We start from the raw sequence: 27208 nt of genomic DNA on the forward strand, positions 1-27208 counted from the left end.
TTCGAGGATGAAAATTGTTCCTGTGGAGAAAGTGACCGAAGCCAATGTTGACACGTTGATTGCGGTTTCACCGTCAGCCCAGAATTTACTTGACTTGAATCTAATGGCTCATACAGTGCCGGATAAGAGCTGTAAATAACTTCAAATCGTCTTCTATTTAAAACAATTGACAATTATTTTTAAAATAACTTGTTTTAGTAAAATTGTTTTTTATACGAACTCTGAGTTGCACAGTGACCTCTCAGTGCAAGCATGCAGACAAGGACGATGATTTTTGATTGGTGCTGGTCAAAACCACTTTGGTCTAGAGTGAGATCTCAGGCCTCTTGCCTCTTGACGTATTCCAAATCTCTTCGTTGACCCCAGAACCTTGGAAAAGTGTAGTCATTCTTGAGTCAAATATCCCAGAGAGAAAATTCATCTTCCTATGCATTTGATGTTTTTACAAGAGCGCAGGTCTTTCCTCCCTCACTCTTCTGCATCACTAACATTTTCTCTGCAGTGACTTAGGTCTGCGCTTTCATCCAATGCTAGAGGATAAAATATGAAGTACGATAGTATGTTTTCCAATGTCGTCCACAAGCCTAGTAATAGTTTTACGAGATTATTTTTGAAAAATCCATTTGATTTTTTTTGCCAATTTGTGACTACAAACTGACCGTTGTAGTCAAACTAAAATTAAGACAGTGTATGAATGACATACGGTAGTGGGTTGCTGTAACCTACAAAAAACTGGACGGGTTTTTTTTTCTCTTTTACTTTTTTGCACCCTGCTTATAAATGCAAGGTCATGCTGCGAGTAAGGGATTCTCGCACTTTTACTTTAGTGCTTTCCAGTATGCAAACTGAACGGGTTTATAAAAACCCGTTGACAATGCATTTTGAGAATTCTGATAATTTGAGAATTTAAAAATTCTCCTTCTTTATTTAGGACTATGTCCCGTTATTCTCCGGTCCGCTCCTGGGAGGTGGAAGACCAGCTATCTCTCCATTGTTAGGGTGGCCTTCATGGGGGTCCGCTACCTCTTATGCCGCTCTCTGCCGCTATTCTTGGGTTTAATCCCTCCTAGTAATAATCCACCTCCACTGTCCACCTCCACTGTCCACCTCCGTGGTGTAATGGTTAGCTTGTTTAGCTGCCGTACTGGAGGTCCCGGGTTCGATTCCCAGGGGGGGTGAAAATAAATATTAGTTATTTAACACTCTAATATTTATTTAATACTACCCTGGACTGGTCACTGACGCGCAGGAGTGATCACCTTGCCTTCATCTGTCAACGATCAAGATGACACTGCGTCAATACGATGCAGTGCCCTATGCACCACTGGATGCGGATAAGGGTTAGAAGAAGAAGAAGTAATAAAAGCTCCCAACTCGCGCCTGAGTATATTGTCTTCAGCATGTGGGGCTATCTATGAAGGGCATGATCAACCACATGCGTATGTAGCTGAACATGCCTATCTTGGACTTATTTGAGCACACACTGCGCACTCTGTGCCCTCGTCACTTCTGTTGTGCCGCTAGCCGCGCGCAGAGACCCCACGGAGCTTCTCCACCATCTCTGTCTCTAGCCCGCGACTCCCAGTCACCGTTAATATCCGCCAACCGCAACCAACCCCCTTCTAGTACTGAAACGGTTAAACCCGTGATTCTGAAAATTATCCTAAATGTCTGTTTACCCTGTAAAGAGAAAAAATCCAATTATTAATTGATTTATTAATTTATTTATAGACTTGTCTATATCTGTATTGGGAATTATTCTTGAAAAGCGTATTTCCTTGTTGACGGTCGAGTAACAGTAATATTTTTTAATTGTGAAGAGAAAAAAACAATTATTAACTGTGAAATATTTGTTTCCACTGGTCATAAACCATTTGAGACTTGTATGCTTCGTTGTACTTAATTTATTTATAGACTTGTCTATATCTGTATTGGGAATTATTCTTGAAAAGCGTATTTCCTTGTTGACGGTCGAGTAGCAGTAATATTTTTGTAATTGTGAAGAGAAAAACAAATAACTATTTGTTGTGAAACATTTGTTTTCATTTGAGCTTGTACATCAAATTATACCTATAGATTATTTATCTATATTCGGAATTATTCTTGATAAATGTGTGTTGCTTGTTGCGGGTAAAGTAAGGTTATAATTAGGTGTGAAACGTTACACAAACGGGAATTTTAAGTGAATAAACTGCTCTTTTAAAATTTGAACTCATACTTTCTACGTCTGATAAAACTGGATTAATTCAAAGACTATACGAATTACTTTTTTTTAAATTGTAAAGAGAAGAAATCCAATTATTTATTGTGGAATACTTGTTATGACTGGTCATAAACCATTTAAGACTTGTATATTTCGTTGTAATTAATTTATTTATAGACTTGTCTATATCTGTCTGTATTGGGAATTATTCTTGAAAAGCGTATTTCCTTGTTGACGGTCGAGTAGCAATAATATTTTTGTAATTGTGAAGAGAAAAACAAATAACTATTTGTTGCGATACATTTATTTTCACTAGTAAACCATTTGAGCTTGTACATCAAATTATACCTAATTTATTTATAGATTTTTTATCTATATTGGGAATTATTCTTGATAAATGTGTGTTGCCTGTTGCGGGTAAAGTACGGTTATAATTAACCTTTTAACTGCCGGCAAGTACATGTATGGCGGTGCCCAGCACGCCGCAAATTTTACGACAAAAATAAAACCTTCTAAACATATCGTTATTGAAAGCGTAATAATGTTTATTTATAAAACTTACCAAATAAATGAAAAGCGCGCCAGTCGTGCAGTCATTTATCCATAATCATACAATTAATTGTTCATGGTGCAGGGTTGTTACAAAATTTGTCATAGAAAATATGAAAACTAAATTATATGTCAAAAGTAATTGTTTAATTTTAAAACCATACACACACACACACTATGATTTAAAAAAATTAAAAATAATCAAAATCGACACTAAAATCACTGTCATCAGATTCGGTAGTGATGGCAACTCGGGGATTATTGGACAACCCTGAGCGCCATTAGTTGTTCCGACGACAAAGCTCTTTAATTTACGTTTAAAGTGGTAAAAACAAATGCTGTTTCAATTCTAAGTATGCAAAGATATTCTCAATAGATGTCACTATGCTTTCAATATATTTAGACATTTTAAATAATTGATTTTCTTAAGTAAAAGCCCATTTAAAACGGCGCGTAAGACATAATTTTTGTATGAGCGGCCGTCCGTGCACAGAAAATTATGCGTCTTAAGACGGTTTTGGCAGTTAACCGGTTTAGTGTGAAACGTTACACAATCAGAGAGTTTTAAGTGAATAAACTGCTCTTTTAAATTTGAACTCATATTTTCTACGTCTGATAAAAAGGGATTAATTTAAAGATTATTCCAATTACTTTTTTATTAAATTGAAAATAGAAAAAATCCAATTATTGATTGTGGAATACTTGTTTTGACTGGTCATAAACCATTTAAGACTTGTATATTTCGTTGTACTTGATTTATTTATAGACTTGTCTATATCTGTATTAGGAATTATTCTTGAAAAGCATATTTCCTTGTTGACAGTCGAGTAGCAGTAATATTTTTCAATTGTAAAGAGAAAAAAAACAATTATCAATTGTGAAATATTTGTTTTGTGTATCTGTATTGGGAATTATTCTTGAAAAGCGTATTTCCTTGTTGAAGGTCGAGTAGCAGTAATATTTTTGTAATTGTGAAGAGAAAAACAAATAACTATTTGTTGCTTAACATTTATTTTCACTAGTAAACCATTTGAGCTTGTACATCAAATTATACCTAATTTATTTATAGATTTTTTTATCTATATTGGGAATTATTCTGATAAATGTGTGTTGCTTGTTGCGGGTAAAGTAAGGTTATAATTAAGTGTGAAACGTTACACAAACAGAGAATTTTAAGTGAATAAACTGCTCTTTTAAATTTGAACTCATACTTTCTACGTCTGATAAAAATGGATTAATTCAAAGATTATTCCAATTACTTTTTTTCAAATTGTAAAGAGAAGAAATCCAATTATTTATTGTGGAAAACTTGTATTGACTGGTCACAAACCATTTAAAACGTGTATATTTTATTATACTTAATTTATTTTTAGACGTGTCTATATCTGTATTGGGAATTATTCTTGAAAAGCGTATTTCCTTGTTGACGGTCGAGTAGCAGTAATATATTTTTTTTTAATTGTGAAGAGAAAAAAACAATTATTAATTATGGAATACTTGTTTTGACTGGTCATACACCATTTAAGACTTGTATATTTCGTTGTACTTAATTTATTTATAGACGTGTCTATATCTGTATTGGGAATTATTCTTGAAAAGCGTATTTCCTTGTTGACGGTCGAGTAGCAGTAATATATTTTTTTTTAATTATGAAGAGAAAAAAACAATTATTAATTATGGAATACTTGTTTTGACTGGTCATAAACCATTTAAGACTTGTATATTTCATTGTACTTGATTTATTTATAGACTTGTCTACATTTGTATTGGGAATTATTCTCGAAAAGCGTATTTCCTTGTTGACGGTCGAGTAACAGTAATATTTTTTTAATTGTGAAGAGAAAAACAAATAATAATTTGTTGTGAAACATTTGTTTTGACTGGTCATAAACCATTTGAGACTTGTATGTTTCGTTGTACTTAAAAAACTTGTCTATATTTGTATTGGGAATTATTCTTGAAAAGCATATTTCCTTGTTGACGGTCGAGTAGCAGTAGATAATAAGAGCAGCCTATGATGGCTTTCGCCCTCTGTTTGAATTTTTTTCTTAGGCTGTGGAACAGGCACAATTCTAGAAGGTAAAACATAAGAATTATCTGGTGGTAGTGAGGCAGTTACTCGTAGAGGTGTACCAGATGTACATGGCTGCCCAAGAATGTCAGGAGCTGCAGCGGGAATAGCGGTGGCTGGCACTCCTGCGAATGCATTAGACGTAGCAGGCTGATTAGGATCATCAGAAATTATAATAGCATCATTGATGTTCACAGATTCAGATCTTTCATGCTCTGCCGCGATGAAATCTTCAGGCTTGAAGACATTTCTGTCAAAGGGAAAAATACCCGATCCTTTGGATCCGTTGACAGCAATGCTAGCTGTTTGACAAATAGCTCTGCGATGTCATAAGGCCCCAAGGGACGGTTTGAGTGGAGCATCCATTGCCTTATGTATTCGCTGTAATACATTTTCAGAGGGCCCATGAAAGCCTTGTCTAAGGGTTGCATTTTATGCGTAGTGTGAGGCGGCAGGGACAAAATAGTCACATTGTTCTCTCGTGCCATACCGATGACGGCCATGTTACGCGTATGACTGTAGTGTCCATCTAATATGAGCAGTACTGGCGAATCTGGTCTTGGTTTCGTTTTGTCAATAAAGTGTTGGAACCACTCCGTGAACAGCTCTGTTTGTATCCATCCCGACGGGTGACACCTTCCAAGAGTACCAGCTGGGGCTCCACGCGCTAGCATTCTGACCAATTTTTTCTCGGAAAAATCATCATTGGTGGAATAAATATTCCACTGGCTGACATTGCGCAGACTATAGTGATCAAAGATCCTCTTTCAGCCGAGGTAAATGCAGAAACCTGACGTTTCCCTTTCAAAGAGATTACCCGTGGCATTTTACTTTGAACAATGCTCAAACCAGTCTCATCAACGTTGAAGATACGATCTGCAGTATATGGATGTTTCTGGTACTCTGCTTCGAGGAGATCAATAAAACTCGTGACTGATTCCCGGTTGAAACCATTAGCTCGAGCTTGTGAAGTTCCTGTGGGTTTGCGAAGAGTTAGATTATTATGTCGATTCATAAAATGGTCAAACCATGCACGTCCAGCTGTTTCGTTAGTGAATGGATGCGGTATGTCGTTTGCAACAGCCAGTTGATAGGCCAATCTTTTCGCATCTTTAGCTGTGAACCCATAAAACTTACTCTCCATCAACAGCAGATACTTCACTAACTCTTTATCCAGATTTGGTGGCAAGACTGGTCTTCTGCCTGGATTTTTTTCTACTGTCCTTTACAAGTCTTCTGAGGGGAGTTCTTGGGACGGAAGACTCTTTAACTGCTCGTTTGTATCCCATCCTTTTCTCCCTAACAGCATTGACAGCGTTTATCGTGTCGTCCTTGTTCCATAACTTGGTCTTCTTCTTGCTTCTGGGCAAAAGATTAGTCCTCGGCATGCCTAAAAAATAAAACAGATATCTTAGATCATCATAGCAATTTTGGCCCCCGGGGCCAGATCACCCGCCACCTAGGGGGGCTGGATTGTCAATACACGTGTTTTCACAACAAAGATGAAATCTTTCCAAATAAGTAAAATAAAGCAAACTTATTTGCAAATGTCGATAGCCCGACTGTTCAGTTGAAGATATGTCGTAGCAGCGGCTTCTAAATGTTCTTAAATCGAGAGAAATAATTTTTTTCGTTGGAGTGAAAAAACGTTCGGTTCGCGTGTTTGACAGATCAAGTACCACTAACGCCATCTATGAATATATCGAGTCAAGACTAAGAGCCACAGCTCAAGGGCGACGAGGAGCATTAGTTCAAATAAAATGGGCAAGATGGCGTGATTCATAGTACTAGCAGCAGGGGGCCGCATTACTACCTTCTCCTCTAATATTTTTTTTTTAATTGTGAAGAGAAAAAAACAATTATTACCTGTGGAATACTTGTTTTGACTGGTCATAAACCATTTAAGACTTGTATGTTTCGTTGTTCTTAATTTATTTATTGACTTGTCTATATTTGTATTGGGAATTATTCTTGAAAAGCGTGTATCCTTGTTGACGGTCGAGTAGCAGTAATATTTTTTAATTGTGAAGAGAGAAAAAATAATTATTAATTGTGGAATATTTGTTTTGACTGGTCATAAACTATTTGAGATTACCCATATCTATTGTATATCGGGAATTATTCTTGAAAAGCGTATTTCCTTGTTGACAGTCGAGTAGCAGTAATATTTTTTTAAATTCTGAAACGAAAAAAAACAATTATTAATTGTGAAATATTTGTTTTGTGTATTTGTATTGGGAATTATTCTTGAAAAGCGTATTTCCTTGTTGACAATCGAGTAGCAGTAATATTTTTTAATTGTGAAGAGAAAAAAAACATTTAACAATTGTGGAATATTTTTTTTGTGTATTTGTATTGGGAATTATTCTTGAAAAGCGTATTTCCTTGTTGACAGTCGAGTAGCAGTAATATATATTTTTTTAATTGTGAAGAGAAAAAAACAATTATTAAATGTGGAATACTTGTTTTGACTGGTCATAAAACATTTGAGACTTGTATGTTTCATTGTCCTTAATTTATTTATAGACTTGTCTATATTTGTATTAGGAATTATTCTTGAAAAGCGTATTTCCTTGTTGACAGTCGAGTAGCAGTAATATTTTTTTAAATTCTGAAACGAAAAAAAACAATTATTAATTGTGGAATATTTGTTTTGTGTATTTGTATTGGGAATTATTCTTGAAAAGCGTATTTCCTTGTTGACGGTCGAGTAACAGTAATATTTTTTCAATTGTGAAGACAGAAAAAACAATTATTAATTGTGGAATATTTGTTTTGACTGGTCATAAACCATTTGAGACTTGTATGTTTCGTTGTCCTTAATTTATTTATAGACTTGTCCATATTTGTATATATTGGGGCACGAATTTCGCGTCGCCCGTCCGGGGCGTGCGCGGGTTTGTAGGTATACGGTAGTTAATACAACAATAAACTATCACTATCTGTCCTATAAAACTATACACAGCCGCTCACCACTGCTGACAGAAGTGAAGTGACTATCATTAACTAAGTTATTCAAAAAATAAAATAAAATTCAATAAATCAATAAACTAGCTGCTACTAGTACTAGTATGGGTATGCGTTCCCTAATTTATTATTAACTAACTTATTCAAACAATGAAATAAAATTGAATAAATCAATAAACCAGCTACTACTAGTACTAGTATGGGTATGCGTTCCCTAATTTATTATTAACTAACTTATTCAAAAAATAAAATAACATTGAATAAATCAATAAACTAGCTACTACTAGTACTAGTATGGGTATGCGTTCCCTAATTTATTATTAACTAACTTATTCAAATAATAAATTAAATTGAATAAATCAATAAACTAGTTACTACTAGTACTAGTATGGGTATGCATCCCCTAATTTATTATTAACTAACTTATACAAATAATAAATTAAATTGAATAAATCAATAAACTAGCTAGTACTAGTATGGGTATGCGTTCCCTAATTTATTATTAACTAACTTATTCAAATAATAAAATATAATTGAATAAATCAATAAACTAGCTACTACTAGTACTAGTATGGGTATGCATCCCCTAATTTATTATTAACTAACTTATTCAAACAATGAAATAAAATTGAATAAATCAATAAACTAGCTACTACTAGTACTAGTATGGGTATGCGTTCCCTAATTTATTATTAACTAACTTATTCAAACAATGAAATAAAATTGAATAAATCAATAAACTACAGTCTGTCAATAAAGAGTAGAAAACAAGGGAGGGCGCCACTGTTGTTTAAATGGCAATACTAAAATAGAACACATGCTGGAAATGTAAAGCTGTGTATCCTACAATTTTGTAAAATATTAACTACACAAAAATATTTTTTCATTGCAATATAGATAGGTACCCACTGATCTCAAAATTAAATGAAATACAATAAATAACATACAAACATAACTTAATAGTAAAATATTGTTATTATCGAAACATACAGTAAAGATAGAATTGTTAATGTTTTTTAACACGAGTTCGTAGAAAAAAATAATAACATGTAACTTTAAATATAATATAAGGTGGTTTCATGTAGACGGTGACATTCCTCGTGTTTTAAAGATATTTTTTTTATATATCGTTTACAGTGTTCTGCATTTACAGTGTCATTATGCTTAAAGAGAACTGTCAAAACAGCATGTAAACATAATCTCAAATAAAAAGTAATTTTCAAGTGTTTTCAAGCAACATTGTCTATATATCATTTCAAAGTATTACAGAATTAAAAATAAATAGCAAAAACTTCAAAACATCTTGGAAGTTTGCCTATAAACGTCCGTTATATCCATTGAGATATTTTCGGCTTTACATTCTTCCAAACAACGTTGAAAAACGTTAAAAATTACCTCCCTAGTGCCACTTTTTATTGTTTTTCTTCATGTTGATAATAGTTTTTATAATTAGTGAATTTTTTAAAATACATAAAGCCAATTTAAATATCAATATCACATGAAAACTCGTACGCCGACGCTAAACAAAATGTGTTTGATACTTTTGACAATTAAATATTGGTGTTGCTAGTCTACAAATTTTGTAGTTCCACTTTTAATATTTTCTACTCTAAATTGACAAGCTGTAGCTACTACTAGTACTAGTATGGGTATGCGTTCCCTAATTTATTATTAACTAACTTATTCAAACAATGAAATAAAATTGAATAAATCAATAAACTAGCTACTACTAGTACTAGTATGGGTATGCGTTCCCTAATTTATTATTAACTAACTTATTCAAACAATAAAATAAAATTGAATAAATTAATAAACTAACTACTACTATTACTAGTATTGGTATGCGTTCCCTAATTTATTATTAACTAACTTATTAAAAAAATAAAATAAAATTGAATACATCAATAAACTAGCTACTACTAGTATCGGCATGCGTTCCCTAATTTATTATTAACTAACTTATTCAAACAATGAAATAAAATTGAATAAATCAATAAACTAGCTACTACTAGTACTAGTATGGGTATGCGTTCCCTAATTTATTATTAACTAACTTATTCAAACAATAAAATAAAATTGAATAAATTAATAAACTAACTACTACTAGTACTAGTATGGGTATGCGTTCCCTAATTTATTATTAACTAACTTATTAAAAAAATAAAATAAAATTGAATACATCAATAAACTAGCTACTACTAGTATGGGCATGCGTTCCCTAATTTATTATTAACTAACTTATTCAAACAATGAAATAAAATTGAATAAATCAATAAACTAGCTACTACTAGTACTAGTATGGGTATGCGTTCCCTAATTTATTATTAACTAACTTATTCAAACAATGAAATAAAATTGAATAAATCAATAAACTAGCTGCTACTAGTACTAGTATGGGTATGCGTTCCCTAATTTATTATTAACTAACTTATTCAAACAATGAAATAAAATTGAATAAATCAATAAACTAGCTACTACTAGTGCTAGTATGGGTATGCGTTCCCTAATTTATTATTAACTAACTTATTCAAACAATGAAATAAAATTGAATAAATCAATAAACTAGCTACTACTAGTACTAGTATGGGTATGCGTTCCCTAATTTATTATTAACTAACTTATTCAAACAATGAAATAAAATTGAATAAATCAATAAACTAGCTGCCACTAGTACTAGTATGGGTATGCGTTCCCTAATTTATTATTAACTAACTTATTCAAAAAATAAAATAAAATTGAATACATCAATAAAGTAGCTACTACTAGTATGGGTATGCGTTCCCTAATTTATTATTAACTAACTTATTCAAACAATGAAATAAAATTGAATAAATCAATAAACTAGCTACTACTAGTACTAGTATGGGTATGCGTCCCCTAATTTATTATTAACTGACTTATTCAAATAATAAAATAAAATTGAATAAATCAATAAACTAGCTACTACTAGTACTAGTATGGGTATGCGTCCCCTAATTTATTATTAACTGACTTATTCAAATAATAAAATAAAATTGAATAAATCAATAAACTAGCTACTACTAGTATGGGTATGGGTAAGCGTCCCCTAATTTATTATTAACTAACTGATCGGTCCATCGTATAGGGCATGGGTCGGCAACCTTTTCTTGTAAAAGGGCCAAATATTTTTCATGGGGATCAGTGCGGGCCGCACTTGCAGTAGGTATACATACAATATTTTAGTTTTAAAAATAAAACGCTAAGTGTATATTTTAACGACATTTATTGTATTTAATAAAATCAATGAGATTTTTGTGATTGCATTTGACTTGCAAGTTTTTTAATATCAGCTTGCATTTTTGAAGTAGAGACGCGTAGTATTGCGTCTAAATGTGAATTCGATAACCGAGAACAGTGTTTGTTTTTTCGATAATTCAGAATTGAAAAAGTTTGTTCACAAATATATGTACTACCAAACATAGTAATTATTTGCTGAGCAAACCTTTTTAAATCCTTGTAGTTTTCAGAAGGCAAACTCCCATAGAAATCCACCAAATTAGTTTTTTCCTTAAAAGCCATTTTAAGTGTGTTATCACTTTGCAAATCGCTTGGTACATTACCGATATCTACTGCAAAGGGGTTTTCGAAAATCTCCATCTTACGTGAGATCTTTTTGAAATCAGCAAACCGGTTTTCAAACTCAGTTTGTAGTTGCATTAATGCACTTTTCATTTTAGTATTTTGCCAAACAAAATTTATTCCAGCTTCTTCTACTGCTTTCTTGCAATTTGGAAAATGATCGACTTTCCTTTCATCGATATGCTTGATAAATAATGTTAGTTTCATTTCAAATGATTTAACATCTGAATACATATTGCATATCAATTTATTTTTCCCCTGTAAACGTGTATTGAGTATATTCAGGTCGACAGTCAAATCAGTTAAAAACCCAAGATCTATGTGCGTTGCGGCGAGAATCTCGCGGGCCGCACCAAGATGTCTAGCGGGCCGCATGCGGCCCGGGTTGCGGCGCAGGTTGCCGACCCATGGTGTAGGGGATCATCCTCTCCCTCTCTTCCCCTCCAGGCTACCGATCACAACCAGTCGTTCCAGGCTATCCTCATTGCCACGCGCAACGTGTCCAAAAAACTGGAGAATCCGTCGAGTACACCCATTATTTGTAGTGTTAAACCCATTATTCTGAAGATTATTCTTAATATTTTTTAAATTATTTAGAAAATAATCCAATTATTAATTGTGGAATATTTGTTTTGACTCGTAAAACCACATTTATTATTACGTTGAACCTAATTTATTTAGGGAATTATCTATATTGCGAATTATTCTTGAACAATGTTTGTCCGAGATGTTGCCAGTCGAGTAACAGTAATATCGTAAGTAAAGTCTGAGATATTAGTCAGAAGGACTTGAGAGCTAGCGCCATTACAATTGAAGGCGGAGGAACGTGGTGACATTAGATTTCCAATGTTGGTATTGGTGATTACATATATTCCGACTGCCCTGCCAAATTATATGCAGTCTTTATTCTAGAACAGTGGTGCTTAACCGTGCTGGAGATACCGAACCCACCACTTTTTTCAAATTTAAAATATGGTTTTAAACATAGGTGCACAAAATGAACAAAACCATTAAAAATGTTTTTTTTTTTACTGCAAATCAGTGTGATTTCTTCTGCTGTTGCCTTTCAGATACCAGTTGAGAAAAGTGCCACTCTCAATGTCATTTTCGCAACAAATTCTGTTGCTTTTCTTTGTTTTTATATCCAGCATCTTGCTCGCAAAGATGTTATAAGAAACGGTAAAAAAGGTCTTAGGATCTAGAAAAAGAAGAAAATATATATTTTTATTATTACGGAACTGAATTTTCGACCACGCTAAAATGCATCACATCAACATCCTTTAAGGTTTATATCGCTATCCACGCTGTGCAGCACGTGATGAAGTCAAACAATCTGACAAAAATCAATGATTGTCTTTGTGCCGTGGGAAAATGACGCTTTTACGAAAAACCAAAATGTATAGATTACCAGAATACCATAGAGTAAGACCCAGGAATAGACGATAGAAATCACAGATATCTTTTTAGAAAATGAAATCGAACGCTTCTCTCGTAATATGGACCCCAGAAATCAATTCAGAACGCATAATATATATTTATTATTACGGAACTGATTTTTGGATAACGCTAAAATCCCTCACTTTAATATTTATAACCATTATTCTGAAGATTATTCCAAATAATTTTTTGAATTATGAAGAAAAAATCCGATTATCAACTGTGAAATATTTGTTTTGGCTGGTAACCCACTTGTTTACCTAATGTATTTATGTCCGCCTCCGTAGTGTAATGGTCAGCACGCTCGGCTACCGTTCCGGAGGTCCCGGGTTCGATTCCCAGAGGGGGGTCTAACAAATATAAGTGATTCTTCCACTCTAATATTTATTCAATATTACCCTGGACTGGTACCCGAAGCAGAGGGCTGATCACCTTTCCTTCGTGTGTTAAGGATCGAAACACTGTGTTTATATGATGCAGTGCCCTATGCACCATTGGGGTGCGGATAAGGGTACGAATGAATGTATTTATAGACTTAACAAAAACGATTATTAATTGCGGAATATTTGTTTTGACTAGTCATAAAACATTTGAGACTTGTATGTTTCGTTGTACTTAATTTATTTATAGACTTGTCTATATCTATATTGGGAATTATTCTTCGACAATGTTTGTCCGAAGTGTTGCTCTTCTCGGGCCCTAAGGTTATTTTTCCTTTGAGAGTTTCAATCATGCGCAGGCCCTTGGCTGACAATCTAATGACCCGCAGAGATAGGTCATTAAGAGGCATACTCACCTTCTTCCCGTTCCAAAGGGGGGTCACCTCATCTTCGCAAAGCCTCGATGCTGGCGGGATGATCTCCTAAGAGGTCCCAGAGCTTGACGGTGCGGGCTCTTTTGTTTCTGCTGGTTTCCGGGCTGACTTTACGGCTGGTTGTGTGGTGAGATCCCGACTGGTTTTGTGATGCGGTCGCTTGTTGTGACCTCGTGTCTGTGATGTGGGTTTGGTGACCGGAATGAAAATGAATGAATGTACTTACAGTTGGTTCCTTTATTGAAATAAATGCAAATTTACTCTAAACACTGGAATCAAATAATTTTTTTATTTGGAAAACCAACAGCACAATAACATTGAAAAAAGCTCCAATTACAGGTTTTCGCAGAATGAGCGTTGACAGTAACAAAAACAGAAAATTAAATATATGATATATTACATACAATTGTTTTTTTTTAAATTATATTATTATTAATATTTTTTTTATTACAAATAATTTATAATATATGGAGTTAAAGGAGTAAAGTTAAAATCTAAATAAAGCATCTGCTCTCGTCTATGATCCAAGCAATTCTCGCCTTTTCGCGTCCTGAGTTCCAGCCTCGTCGGGTCCTCTCGGCTAATTGGGTTTTGTTGGTAGCTGTACGAGACGTCTTCCGTCCGCACAATACTGTAATCTGTGGTTCCCCCTGCGGCGCGAGAAGCGGCAAGTCCCGACGGTTTGGCGGTGGCGTACATACCGCTTGATGTTGCGTGGGTCGAGATCGACGGTTCTAGACGTCCCCGCTGTACCCAGTTGTAAGCTGGATACGGACGGAGGTGACTAGAAAGTGGAGCCGGGAAGAACCAAGCGCTGGACCGACAAGTCTACCTCAAAAACAGGTCCGTAAATCGGTGCAAAGAGGCGAAGCGGTCCAGGCTGGTGGTGCGGCGAGGTCTCGAAGGTCGGGAGCGGAGAAGTGAAAGACAAGTTTCAGCAGTCGAAGAGAACTAACTTTATTCATCAATGTATATCATTCTTATACTCATAACAAGCGCGATCCGTCTATTTCGACCGAACGACGGAGATCTTTTTCCCCCACCCTAACCTGCGCCAGGCCGGCCGGCCGCGACGTAAATAAGGTCATGCGCACTACGTATACGACGTCGCGCCTGGCTCAGTCGGCATTCTATGCCCGTGGCGAGAGGTTCTCGGTGCGCACGGCCGATTTCCACATGACATAGTATTACGTTATATACATATTACATTAAGGCGGCCACCCCCGAAAGCGAAATATTTCTTTATTGGAGGGGCAGGACTACCTTGACAAATACAAATTATTATTCAAAGGCCCTTTTCAGGGCAACATTCATTTATACCTATATAATTTACAATGACGTCGCTAACAGTAGCATTTTAGGCTTTATAACAGCCTTTCCATGACGATTTGTTGTTTTCGTTAGTTCTCCATCGAGTTCGGAAGATATGGCCAACACTTCTCGGCGATCTTTCCACTTGGTTGTGCAGATACCTTTATCAGTATATTGACTCACAGACTCCCCAGTTTTTATTTATTTTTTTAATACTTCATCTGGATTAAATTTCCTGTTAGTTCGCAAAGTGCCCGTAACATATGTTTTTTGGCTCAATAAGGTTTCTACCAGAGGGACACTATTGTAATAGTTATCCATAAAAAGGGAGTGACCGACTTGGGTGCCATCCACCCGCAGCAGTTATAGAGTCCTGAGGGACTCTCTGTCAGCTGCACAGAGGAAAATCTTCAAAATATTTCTGAAGAAATAAATAATGCTTTATTCAATTAATGAGGGGGGAGGAGGATGTACGGACAGAGGCCGACACTTCGTCCCCACCCCTCGGGATCCCCTCATTACCTCTGTTTCTATTATTAGTAATAATAAAATAAAACAAAAAATAAATAACAATGTTTACAAAAAAATACAATTTAAGACGAACACGAAAACAATGACATAAAGACTAAAGTAAAACAGAACTAGTAACTAATATAAAAAACACTGTTATTTACATTAAGAAAAAAAAACCCTGCACTTCTTAGTTTAAGATTTATTCAAACAAACGCGTCTGGCGCATTGAGCGCGTGGCGGTCACGTCAACTGTCAACGGAGGAAGTGAGAAGGAGTGAGCGATATATTACAAAAAACATAAGTTTTTAAAAATATATACAGAATGGCGTTGCATATAGAATTTAATACTTTTGCCAATATCAAGTGGGATGAAATTATTTAATTATTATTAGTAAACCATATCCGCTCCCTTGGTGGAGCATATGGAGGATACTGTCTCCAGGCTTTTCTGTCGGTTGCCAGATCCCTTGCATTCTCCCAAGTCAGATCCACGTCCCGAAGTTCTGACGAGAACTGCCGACGAATTGTCAGCAGTGGTCGTCCCGGGCGGCGCGAACCTGATGCCTTGTAAAAGAGGCAAGCTTGATTATTTAATTATTAATCACGTTAAATTTATTATTTGACTAATAAATTGATCAAAAATAATTAAATTTGCGGGGATCAGCCTCTCCTTTGGAAAAACTGTGATTTTTGCTAGCGAGAGGCCTTCGCCTAGAGAGGAAGGCCGTGAGATTCACCTTGCCAAAAAGATATTCCGAGCAAGGAGGGATTGTGCTAAGTCCCTGTCTGACATGCTCATCTTTGACTTCTCCAAGGATAGATTTCCTACGGAATTGCACCGCCTGCCACATACCATCTGAAGAATATCGTCAGAAACCCTTTGGTATGCAGAGTCAGGAGCGAACAGAACTTTCACCTTATCAAATAAGGTTCTTTTGTTAAGAACCGTGTTCTTATCTGCGGCCCAATTGGCCAGTGCTTGAAGCCGAACAAAACTTTCACCTTATCAAATAAGGTTCTTTTGTTAAGAACCGTGCTCTTGTCTGCGGCCCAATTGGCCAGTGCTTGAAGCCGAACAAAACTTTTACCTTATCAAATAAGGTTCTTTTGTTAAGAACCGTGCTCTTATCTGCGGCCCAATTGGCCAGTGCTTGAAGCCGAACAATACTTTCACCTTATCAAATAAGGTTCTTTTGTTAAGAACCGTGCTCTTATCTGCCGCCCAATTGGCCAGTGCTTGAAGCCGAACAATACTTTCACATTATCAAATAAGGTTCTTTTGTTAAGAACCGTGCTCTTGTCTGCGGCCCAATTGGCCAGTGATTGAAACTCCTCTTCCTGTATGAGCAGGGCATGCGATAGAATGACGAAAGACCTTTCCAGCGAAGCCTGGGTAGGGAAGCTGACATCACAGCGTCTGAGCTCGTCGTTGACTTTCAGTTCAACAAACGATGGTTCTGACTTTGAAACACGGCGTCAGTCAGAAGTCCTATCTTTTGGACTAGATAGTCGATTCGTGGGTCCATCAACACTTAAGCATAAAATTCTATAAAAAAATAATAATTTAAACTGTAAAGATTGCACCAGTGGCGGCAATTTCAATTTCAATTTATTCAACAAAAAAATAATATATACATAACAAACAATATTCAAGGCGTATATATTAAAAGTAAGCAAGAAGACTTAAAGGTGTAGAAGAATCCCGCTTCGGAAAACTCCTTCGGACTCGTGAAACAGATCAATATCCAAAGTGATATTGTTCAACATAGCGGTAGCTCTTCCTACAGGCATAACCATCGGCAGGTTGGTCCTGTGTATAGGAATGTGAAACAATCTATGGCGACGCTGTCTTAGGTAACTATCGGGAACATACAGACCAATGTTCCGGATAATTTCAGGATTATCGATCATACCGCGCAACAATCGATAAAAATGCGTAATCGCTTAATGCGACACGCTTTTCCGCCTGTACAAGTCTTTCCAAATAGTTGGATTAATTTCGGCAACAACATGACATAATAGATCTTTTCTAGTGTGTTATTTGTATTTAATTTTAATGTCCGTTTCACTAATACTTTTCAAATGTTGGTTTTGCTTTATCAAATAAAGTATAAAATCTTCTTTAGTGTCATTTAGTACATTTTTAAAAATAAGCAACGGTTTCTTCTGACTAGCTTCTTCAACTTTGAGCTGACTGTTTGAGGATTTGTTAGTAGCTTGTTTAACCGTTTTAGTGCTAAGCAATTTTTGCAAAACTGTATGAAAATTGCCATACATGTTTTGATTACTTTAAAGGAAAAAATAATGGTGTCGAATAAAACACTCTCATTTAGACAAATATCAATCAATTTTAATAATTCTTTTTGCATTATAAAGGAAAAATGTTTATTGATATGATTATTAAAAAAATAAACAGAAAATTTTAATGTTATTGTATTTTTTTTCTTTTTGAAAATAAAAATGATAAAAAAAATAACTCTACAATTTATTTATTATTATGTTTTTCCGCACAAATAGCATGTAGATCAGGTATGCCAAATACTTGAAAGTGGCCAGGTTAGGAGTCGTAACAATCGGCGATGGTTAGTTGGTTTAGTTGGTAGGTAAAACTCCACTATTGTGGATTTTCTTTGGGCGTATCTCAAATATTTTCTTGTTGCCATCACCGAACGGAACCGAGAGTCGAAACACTCCCCCATTATCAAAGAAATGGGTGGACGTTCTCCTGCTGCTTTCGGAAACGGTCTTATGCTCTCAGGTGAAAAAGGAACATAGTTTTTGGACGCAGATGGGATAGGATTGTTATAGATGTTTTCCCAATCGGCAATCGATGCTATATCGAATACTCTAATGATTCAGTTAGTGATATATTTTCGGGGACAGCTTCTAGACGATCTGTGACATGGGATGGAGCGAAGTCAGCCTCATCAAAAATATCGCGATTATATGGGAAAATCCCTGTCTTTTTAAATTCATTCATTATGTTTTTTTTTTTTTTTTATTGGCAAAGCACATAACATTATTAAAAATTTTACTTAAACAATTTTTTTAAAATGATTTTACTTGGGGTTACACTTTTTTGCCATACTTTTTTACATGTTTAATGACCGCACTATTAATATTTTTGGAGTTAATTGATTATGGGTTCTTGTTGAACACCAACTTAATTTAACAGGAGGGAAGCAAGATGAAAGCGGATTACTTTTAACACAAATTTATTCAGTTCTAGAAAATTACAATCAGGAAATATTTAAGAATAATCGCGTGATTCTAATGTGAGAACAGTTGGAGGACGTGTCGATCACTGGACGGGCGGTGACGGAGTGTAACGTTCTGGTTCCCGTTCGGTGCGAGCTCGGTTTGGGTGTTCGATTATGCTCGTTCATTTGGTTGTTGTGGTTTGCCCTATGATAAAAGGTGTTGGACATTCAGCGGGCAGGACAAACCCTCCGAGCGAATGTCCTGAATGAACTCGAGGTTAGGGAGTAAGGGGCAGTTAAAAAATATGTGGTCAGCAGTCTCATCCTCCTCTCCACACGCGCATAATGAACAAGTTAGTATGTTAATTTTTTTGAGGTGGCACGCAAGTATAGTGTGTCCTATCCTCAGCCTGCACAGAAGGGACACATTCAGCTTGGGAATTTCGATTTTGCGGAACCAAGGGGATTTGGGTATTACGGGTTGAATTGACTTATAATAAGATCCAGCCATTCATTATGTTGTTACCAGTAGCAGCTAATGGAAGTGCGATTGCGACCATTTTTGGGATATCGTATATAGTCATCGCCTTACCAGCATTGCTACGTGGCCACCTGAAGCTAAGGTGAACGACACCACAAATCTTATAAATTATGAATTCTGGTAAACCAGTCGCAATTAGATCCACCAAAGTACCCGTGTCGATCGTTCTTCTCATCTCCAACAAAAGTTTTTCCTTCCTTATGGCATAGTCTAACAATGAACCTTCATTATATTTAAATGATAATGCAAATGTCACTTGCTTCCATCCCTTGTTTGTAAAGGTTTTACAAAAGTTGTTTATCCTTATGGCATAGTCTAACAATGAACCTTCATTATATTTAAATGATAATGCAAATGTCACTTGGTTCCATCTCTTGTTTCTAAATGTTTTACAAAAGTTGTTTTTCCTTATGGCATAGTCTAACAATGAACCTTCATTACATTTAAATGATAATGCAAATGTCACTTGCTTCCATCCCTTGTTTGTAAAGGTTTTACAAAAGTTGTTTTTCTTTATGGCATAGTCCAACAATGAACCTTCATTGCATTTAAATGATAATGCAAATGTCACTTGCTTCCATCCCTTGTTTCTAAATGTTTTACAAAAGTTGTTTTTCCATACTGTTCATTCTGAGTTCATGGAAAACATCATCATCGAACTGTACCAATCTTCACAACTTTTATCCACAAACAATCTAAGTGTTTCAATTTTTTTCTCATCCGTTGTCACCTCAAAACGTGTGCATTCTTTTTCAAAAATGAATTTTTGCCAGTAAAATTTCAATGATGAACTTCTCTGAAATGTTTTTTAAATTCTGCTCTTTGCTTACCTGAGTATTGTCTATTAATTTTTCTAATAATTTTTCCAATGTTTGATGAGCAGTATTCATTTTGTTGCATTTTGTTTCTCCATTTCCGACTGATTTTCAAACAAAATTGTAGTTTTATAACGAATTTTGTGCACGCCGTCGCTCTTACAATTTTTAGGTTCTTAGAGACCGTACAGTGCTAGAAGAATTTAGGATTTAGAAAGTTTCAAGAAACGAAAAATATAATTTAATAATTTTGAAGCGACGCTAGATAAGTACCAAAACAGAACAATCACAGATCCATAGTACTCGAAGTGCTTGCTGACTTGATTTATTCATGTTTTTCTTACTTATACTAGTTATAGGAGCGATCCACACATTCGGACTGAGCGACCGAGACGTTTTTACCCCAAAATTTTTGTTCAATGTATTACACAATTTGTTCCATGAATTATATGATTTGTTTAATGAATTACGTGGTTTGTTCAATGTATTACACAATTTGTTCCATGAATTATATGATTTGTTAAATGAATTACGTGGTTTGTTCAATGTATTACACAATTTTTTCCATGAATTACAAAAGTTGTTTGGTAAATTATGTGATTTGTTAAATGTATTACACAATTTGTTTCATGAATTACAAAAGTTGTTGAATAAATTACTTGATTTGTTCAATGTACTACACAATTTGGTCCATGAATTTAAAAAAATTGTTTTATGAGTTACGTGATTTGTTCAGTGTATTACATAAATTTGTTAGATGAATTACATGATTTGTTCAATGTATTACACAATTTGTTCCATGAATTATATTATTTGTTTAATGAATTACGTGGTTTGTTCAATGTATTACACAATTTGTTCCATGAATTACAAAAGTTGTTTGGTAAATTACATGATTTGTTAAATGTATTACACAAGTTGTTCCATGAATTACAAAAGTTGTTGAATAAATTACTTGATTTGTTCAATGTACTACACAATTTGCTCTATGAATTAAAAAAAAATGGTTTTATGTGTTGCGTGATTTGTTCAGTGTATTACATAAATTTAATAGATGAATTACATGATTTGTTCAATGTATTACACAATTTGTTCCATGATCAAAATTTGTTTGATGAATAACGTGATTTGTGAAATGTATTTCATAATCTGTTAGATGAATTACGTAGTTTGTTCAATAGATCAAGATTTATTCAATGTATTACACAATTTGTTCCATGTATTAACACAATTTATTCAATGAATGACATGTTTTATTTGACGAATTACATAAATCGTTCACTGAATTACACAATTTGTTCCATGAATTATGTGATTTGTTCAATACATTGAACACTGAACATTGAAATACATTTCACGATTTATTCAATGTATCACACTATTCGTTCAATGTTATTAAACACAATAAATTACATGATTTGTTTGATGTATTAATAATAATAATAAATAAACCCTTATCCGCACCCCAATGGTGCATAGGGCACTGCTTCATATAAATGCAGTGTTATCTTGATCGTTTTACACATGAACGAAAGGTGATCAGCCCTCCGCTTCAGGTACCAGTCCAGGGTAATATTGAATAAATATTACAGTGAAAAAATCACTTATATTTATTTGCCCCCCCCCCTTGGGAATCGAACCCAGGACCTCCAGAACGGTAGCCGAGCGTGCTGACCATTACACTACGGAGGCGGACAAATTTTTGATGTATTACATGAATTTTTAGTTAATTAACGTGATTGGTTGTGATTAGCTTAATTGTGTGCCGCCTAAAAAGCAATATATTTGCTGTGTCGAGCAAATCACAGTATTTCATTGATAAATAAGTACTGCCCTTGGTTATATTAGCCATCTCTCTCTTATCTTATCTGCTTTGAACGAGGAAGACCTTCTTCAAAAGAATCAGCCTTAAGAATTCGTTTGTTTCTCACAGTTGGCTGTATAATGGGCGACCCCAAATTGCAGTAATCTTCAGATCTTGGATCTGGGGGATCTGGAGGTTTTTCACCTGCCTCCATATTTAATCACTTTCAAATTAAGACTTGAAAATTTTTAAATATAAAGAACAAAAAAAATACATAATTATTGTTGCAATAAAAATTTATAACATAAAATGTTTAAAAGGACTCTAGTTTTAGAAAAATTTAGCACAGAAAACGTTAATTTTAATGCAAAACTATATAAATAATAAACTATAATAATACTTGGTTCACAAAACTTCAAAAAAACTAGGAGCACTATAACTAAGCAGTTGTATGTTTGACAGTTGTCATATGAAATGAATTTGTAGCGTAATGTACAAGAAATATAAATAGCTTGTATTTTTTTATTGCTAAGCACCCTGCGAGTGTTTTTGCCTAGAATCTTCACTCGTGAATTACACAAAATTACAGTAACTTTAAACATAAAGAGTAAATCCACTCACGAGTAGGCATAGGCTATGAAACTTAAAAAAGTTGAAGCCTGAGTAGTCGTGATAAGCGGAGTTGTATAAGCCGTAGCTAGATTTCAGAGTAACTTGACGTTAAGTATTTTTTTTTTAAATGCTAAGCACCGTACTCTCGGGCTATTTTCCAAGAAACAGGCAAAAAGTCACCTTTTTTCTACAGAATTATGAAAACAATGTTTGTTATTCATACCTGAAAAAATTTTGCCATAATAGGTCCATTTAGGATGGGTTTATGCGCTTTTGTAATTTCAAGGGCTGCAAACCGTTGTAAATAATGTACACTGTTTATTTTCAAAAGCGCCCTGGTCAGGAGTCGAAATAATCGACGGGTATGTATGGAGAGATGCATGAATGTGGAAGAGGCGAAGAATGTTTGCAAGGACAGGGTGGTATGGTGTGGTGTAATCTCTCTGCCTACCCCTGTGGGGAAGCGGCATGGTGGTTAGTTAGATTTTATACTAAGGAAATATTCTGATGTAAGAAATATCGCTCACTCCTTTCAAGAATGTCATAAATCAAAATTCGACAATTTTCAGTTGTGCATGTTTTCGGAATGCCCAGAAAATGTACTATATCCCAGCAAAAGAGGCATATTTTTAACTTAATATTTACCCGCTACAGGGCTGAAAGTGTTGTTTTTGCATTTTGAAGAAAAGGTATTATTTAATTTTTTTTTAAATATACTAAATATTTTTCAAATGGAGAAAAAACATTCAGGTTTTACATAAAAAGATCTGTTGCACAATATCATAGGTTAATTGAAAGATAAAACAAATATCTGATTTTTCCGCCTCCGTAGTGTAATGGTCAGCACGCTCGGCGGCTACTGTTCTGGAGGTCCCAGGTTCGATTCCCAGAGGGGGGTCCAACAAATATAAGTGATTCTTTTTGGCATAAGTGTACTAAATGCACAGTTAAAAGTTCAATAAGTGGCTTGATATTTATTTTTAATACATTGTATTGTATTTCTAAACTTTAAAAACGTTCTCCTGAAAAATCAAGTTTTTTGATTTATGACGTTCTTGAAAGGAGTGAGCGATATGTGGAATAAATAAATGTTGTTTTCATTGTTTAATTTTGCATTTTTTCTTCATTATATTATATTAATCCTACAACATTGCAAGTAGAATGGAGTCAGTGGCTTCCGTTCCGTTTTGGCCTTTGGATTCCCAGGTAAGTCAAAATAAATCAAAGTTATTTTTCACCCTAATATTTATGTGTATGTAGCTACAGCCCCGTAGTGTAATGGTCAGCACGCTCGGCTACCGTTCTGGAGGTCCCAGTTTCGATTCCCAGGAGGGGGGTCAAATAAATAAAAGTGATTTTTTTCACCTTCATATTTATTCAATATTACCCTGGACTGGTCCCTGAAGCGCAGAAGTGATCACCTTGCCTTCGTGTAAGTAACAATCAAGATAACACTGCGTTTATATGGTGCAGTGCCCTATGCACCATTGGGTACAGATAAGGGTTAGAGATTAAAAAGAATTAGAATACTAAGTAGGGTCGGGGTTGATGAAAAAATCGCTCGGAAAAAACAGACAATAATGTGACAATAATTAGATATAGAAGGCCAGCGTCTAACTCCGTAGTGTAATGGTCATCACGCTCGGCTACCGTACTGCAGGTCCCGGGTTCAATTTCCAGGAGGGGTTCTAATAAATATAAGTGATTTTTCATTCTAATATTTATTCAATATCACCCTGGACTGGTAGTGGAGGGCTGACCACCCTTTCTTCATGTGTTAATGATCATGATAACACTGCGCTTATATGATGCAGTGCCCTATGCACCATCGGCACTGAGGCAGGTTGAAGGAATAAAAATAAATATTTATTTTGATATTGTTTTCTTTATTTTTTAATTTCAAATGCATATAAATACTCCTTACACGCTATGGTATATAAATAATAAAAATTACACTGTTACATCAGAAGTCGCTCACTCCTTTCAAGAACGACATAAATCAAAAATCGTCAATTTTCAGTTGTGCATGTTTTCGGAATGCCCAGAAAATTTACTATATCCCAGCAAAAGAGGCATATTTTTAACTTAATATTTACCCGCTACAGGGCAGAAAGTGTTGTTTTTGCATTTTGAAGAAAAGGATTTTGTTAAATTTTTTTTTAAATATACTAAATATTTTTCAAACGGAGAAAAAACCTTCAGGTTTTACCAAAAACGATCTGTTGCACAGTAAAAAGTTCTATAAGTGGTTTGATATTTATTTTTAATACATTGTATTATATTTTTAAACTTTAAAAACGTTCTCTTGAAAAATGTAGTTTTTTGATTTATGACGTTCTTGAAAGGAGCGAGCGAAATATGTTCTCAAACACAGTTCGGTTGTGTCACACATAATATATCTTTATAATAAATAGGAATATATAAGATTTGTTAGAAATACTAGATGTGAACATGCTCTCTTGGGCGAGTCGAATTTACGATGCCTCGGAAGAGCGAGGAATCGTAAATTCGACGGGCTTACGAAACAAAACATGTCAGATTTACGACTAAATGATTTTTTACATAATCTTTTGACACACTTTTCTTATTGTAATACGAGTACAAATTATAATAATGGTTAATTTATAACTTCCACCCACCACTATTCAAAACCTGCCAACCTCTCGGGGAATGAGTTCTTGCAAACTAAACTGTATCTGAAGGTGGAGACTGACCGGAGCATTTCGATCCATAGTTTCGGATGCTCGCCGCGAGCGATGTTACGACGAAATGCTCCAGTCAGTCTCCACCTTAAGGAGTTGTTTTTCTTCACAATATCATAGATTAATTGAAAGATAAAACAAACATCTGATTTTTCCGCCTCCGTAGTGTGATGGTCAGCACGCTCGGCAGCTACTGTTCTGGAGGTCCCGGGTTCGATTCCCAGAGGGGGGTCCAACAAATATAAGTGATTCTTTTTGGCATAAGTGTACTAAGTGCACAGTTAAAAGTTCAACAAGTGGCTTGATATTTATTTTTTAATACATTTCATTATGTTCTTAAACTTTAAAAACGATCTCCTGAAAAATCAAGTTTTTTGATATATGAAGTTGTTGAAGGGAGTGAGCGATTTGTATGGAAATTGTAGTACGCAACTTGCAGTGGGATTGAGTCACAGATCCCATGTCCTTTGCAATGTGCAGCCGAGCGCCGACTAAGCGACAGGTCGGAAATCGGATCAAATGAAGGCGGAGTAATCTGATTGTCTCACTCTCTCCTTGTGCTAATAACACATTTCTTAGAGTGAAAGAAATATATATGAACATATCGCTAGCACACAAAAATAAAACATGGCAGCGTGATGCGTCATGTTTTTGAGTACACAAAATAATAAACAAGAAGCTGCTGACTAAAATGATAGTAAGTATTTAATACACAGTGAAAGTGTCAAATAAATTTTGATAATAGATTTACTTAGTTTGTACAGCAAAGTTCACCCACACTCCCGAGAGATTACGCTTCTAACTCATTCACATACAAAAATATTCTTATATCCAATCTTTATTTGTCAAAAACTGCGGCTTTAATATCAGGTGAAGCATCAAGATTAATTTTAAACATTTGATTACAAAAACTTCGAGAAAATAATTTTTTAAAAAAACAAACGTTTCTCCACAAAATCAAAACAAATTACTATTTAAATGAGAGGACAGACGATCCGAGTATGTAAATAAATAATACATATGTAGTAAATTAACTGATAATCTCCAAACTCTAGATATATTTGCCTATTTGCAAATGTAAATGAATTTTGGAAAAATGTGAAATTCGTGCTGTACTTACAACAAGAACAGAAGGCAACTAACATTTATTTTTTAAAAAAATTTGACCTGATGACTATTCATCTAATTTAGAATTCAGACACTCCAAATTTAGTATGACAGAACACAAATTATTAACCAAAGCCAGATTTTACTCTGATTAAAAAATATAATAATAATAATAATAAAACCATTATCCGCACCCCAATGGTGCATAGGGCACTGCGTCATATAAACGCAGTGTTATCTCGATCGTTTACACATGAAGGAAAGGTGATTAGCCCTCCGCTTCAGGTACCAGTCCAGGGTAATATTGAATAAATATTGGAGTGAAAAAATCACTTATATTTATTTTACCCACCCTGAGAATCGAACCCGGGACCTCCAGAACGGTAGCCGAACGTGCTGACCATTACACTACGGAGGCGGACAAAAAAAATATAAATATGAAAAAATATACGTAAGTAAAAATAAATAAAATGTCTTATTATTTGTGCGTTTTTAGGTGTGCATATCAGAAAATATACCCTTTTAGAAGTACAGTGGAACCTCTCATAAAGACTAATTCGCATGACGAGTTACAGAGAAAGGGCAAGTCCCTTTTTCATGACATTCACTTATAAGCCGGGACTTCCACGCCAGTCAAAACAAAATATGTTTCATTAATTGATTCGGCTGTCAATTTGTGGTAAAATCTATCCATTTTTAATCAATGTATTACTTAGTACCACTTTTTCAATAAATTTAAATACCACTTTTTCTTAAAATCTACTGTGACTTCAAGTCTACTGTGTTTCGATGCATTCCGCATCATTTTCACTGTATGTGTTGAATGCATCGAAACACGTGTCGCAGTAGATTTTAAGAAAAAGTGGTATTTACTAAGTAATACATTAATTAAAAATATGTTTCATTTAACAAGTAAGATTCTGGTACGAATTATGTTATGAGAGGTCCCACTGTATACAGAA

General features: G+C 34.8%; 1 protein-coding gene across 1 annotated transcript; it reads right to left on the reverse strand.

Annotated features, from left to right (window-relative positions):
- Window positions 1-1115: 1115 nt before the first annotated feature.
- On the reverse strand, window positions 1116-8185 carry LOC148307277 (uncharacterized). The gene has a single exon (XM_088263665.1). It carries the CDS (start codon window positions 5965-5967, stop codon window positions 5491-5493), a length of 477 nt encoding a protein of 158 aa, XP_088119791.1. The 5' UTR covers window positions 5968-8185; the 3' UTR covers window positions 1116-5490.
- Window positions 8186-27208: the final 19023 nt, after the last annotated feature.

Source organism: Brachycentrus maculatus, unplaced genomic scaffold (genome assembly GCF_059751285.1).
Source record: "Brachycentrus maculatus isolate JH-2025_06_01 unplaced genomic scaffold, ASM5975128v1 h1tg000202l, whole genome shotgun sequence".
Classification (NCBI taxonomy): Eukaryota; Metazoa; Arthropoda; class Insecta; order Trichoptera; family Brachycentridae; genus Brachycentrus; species Brachycentrus maculatus.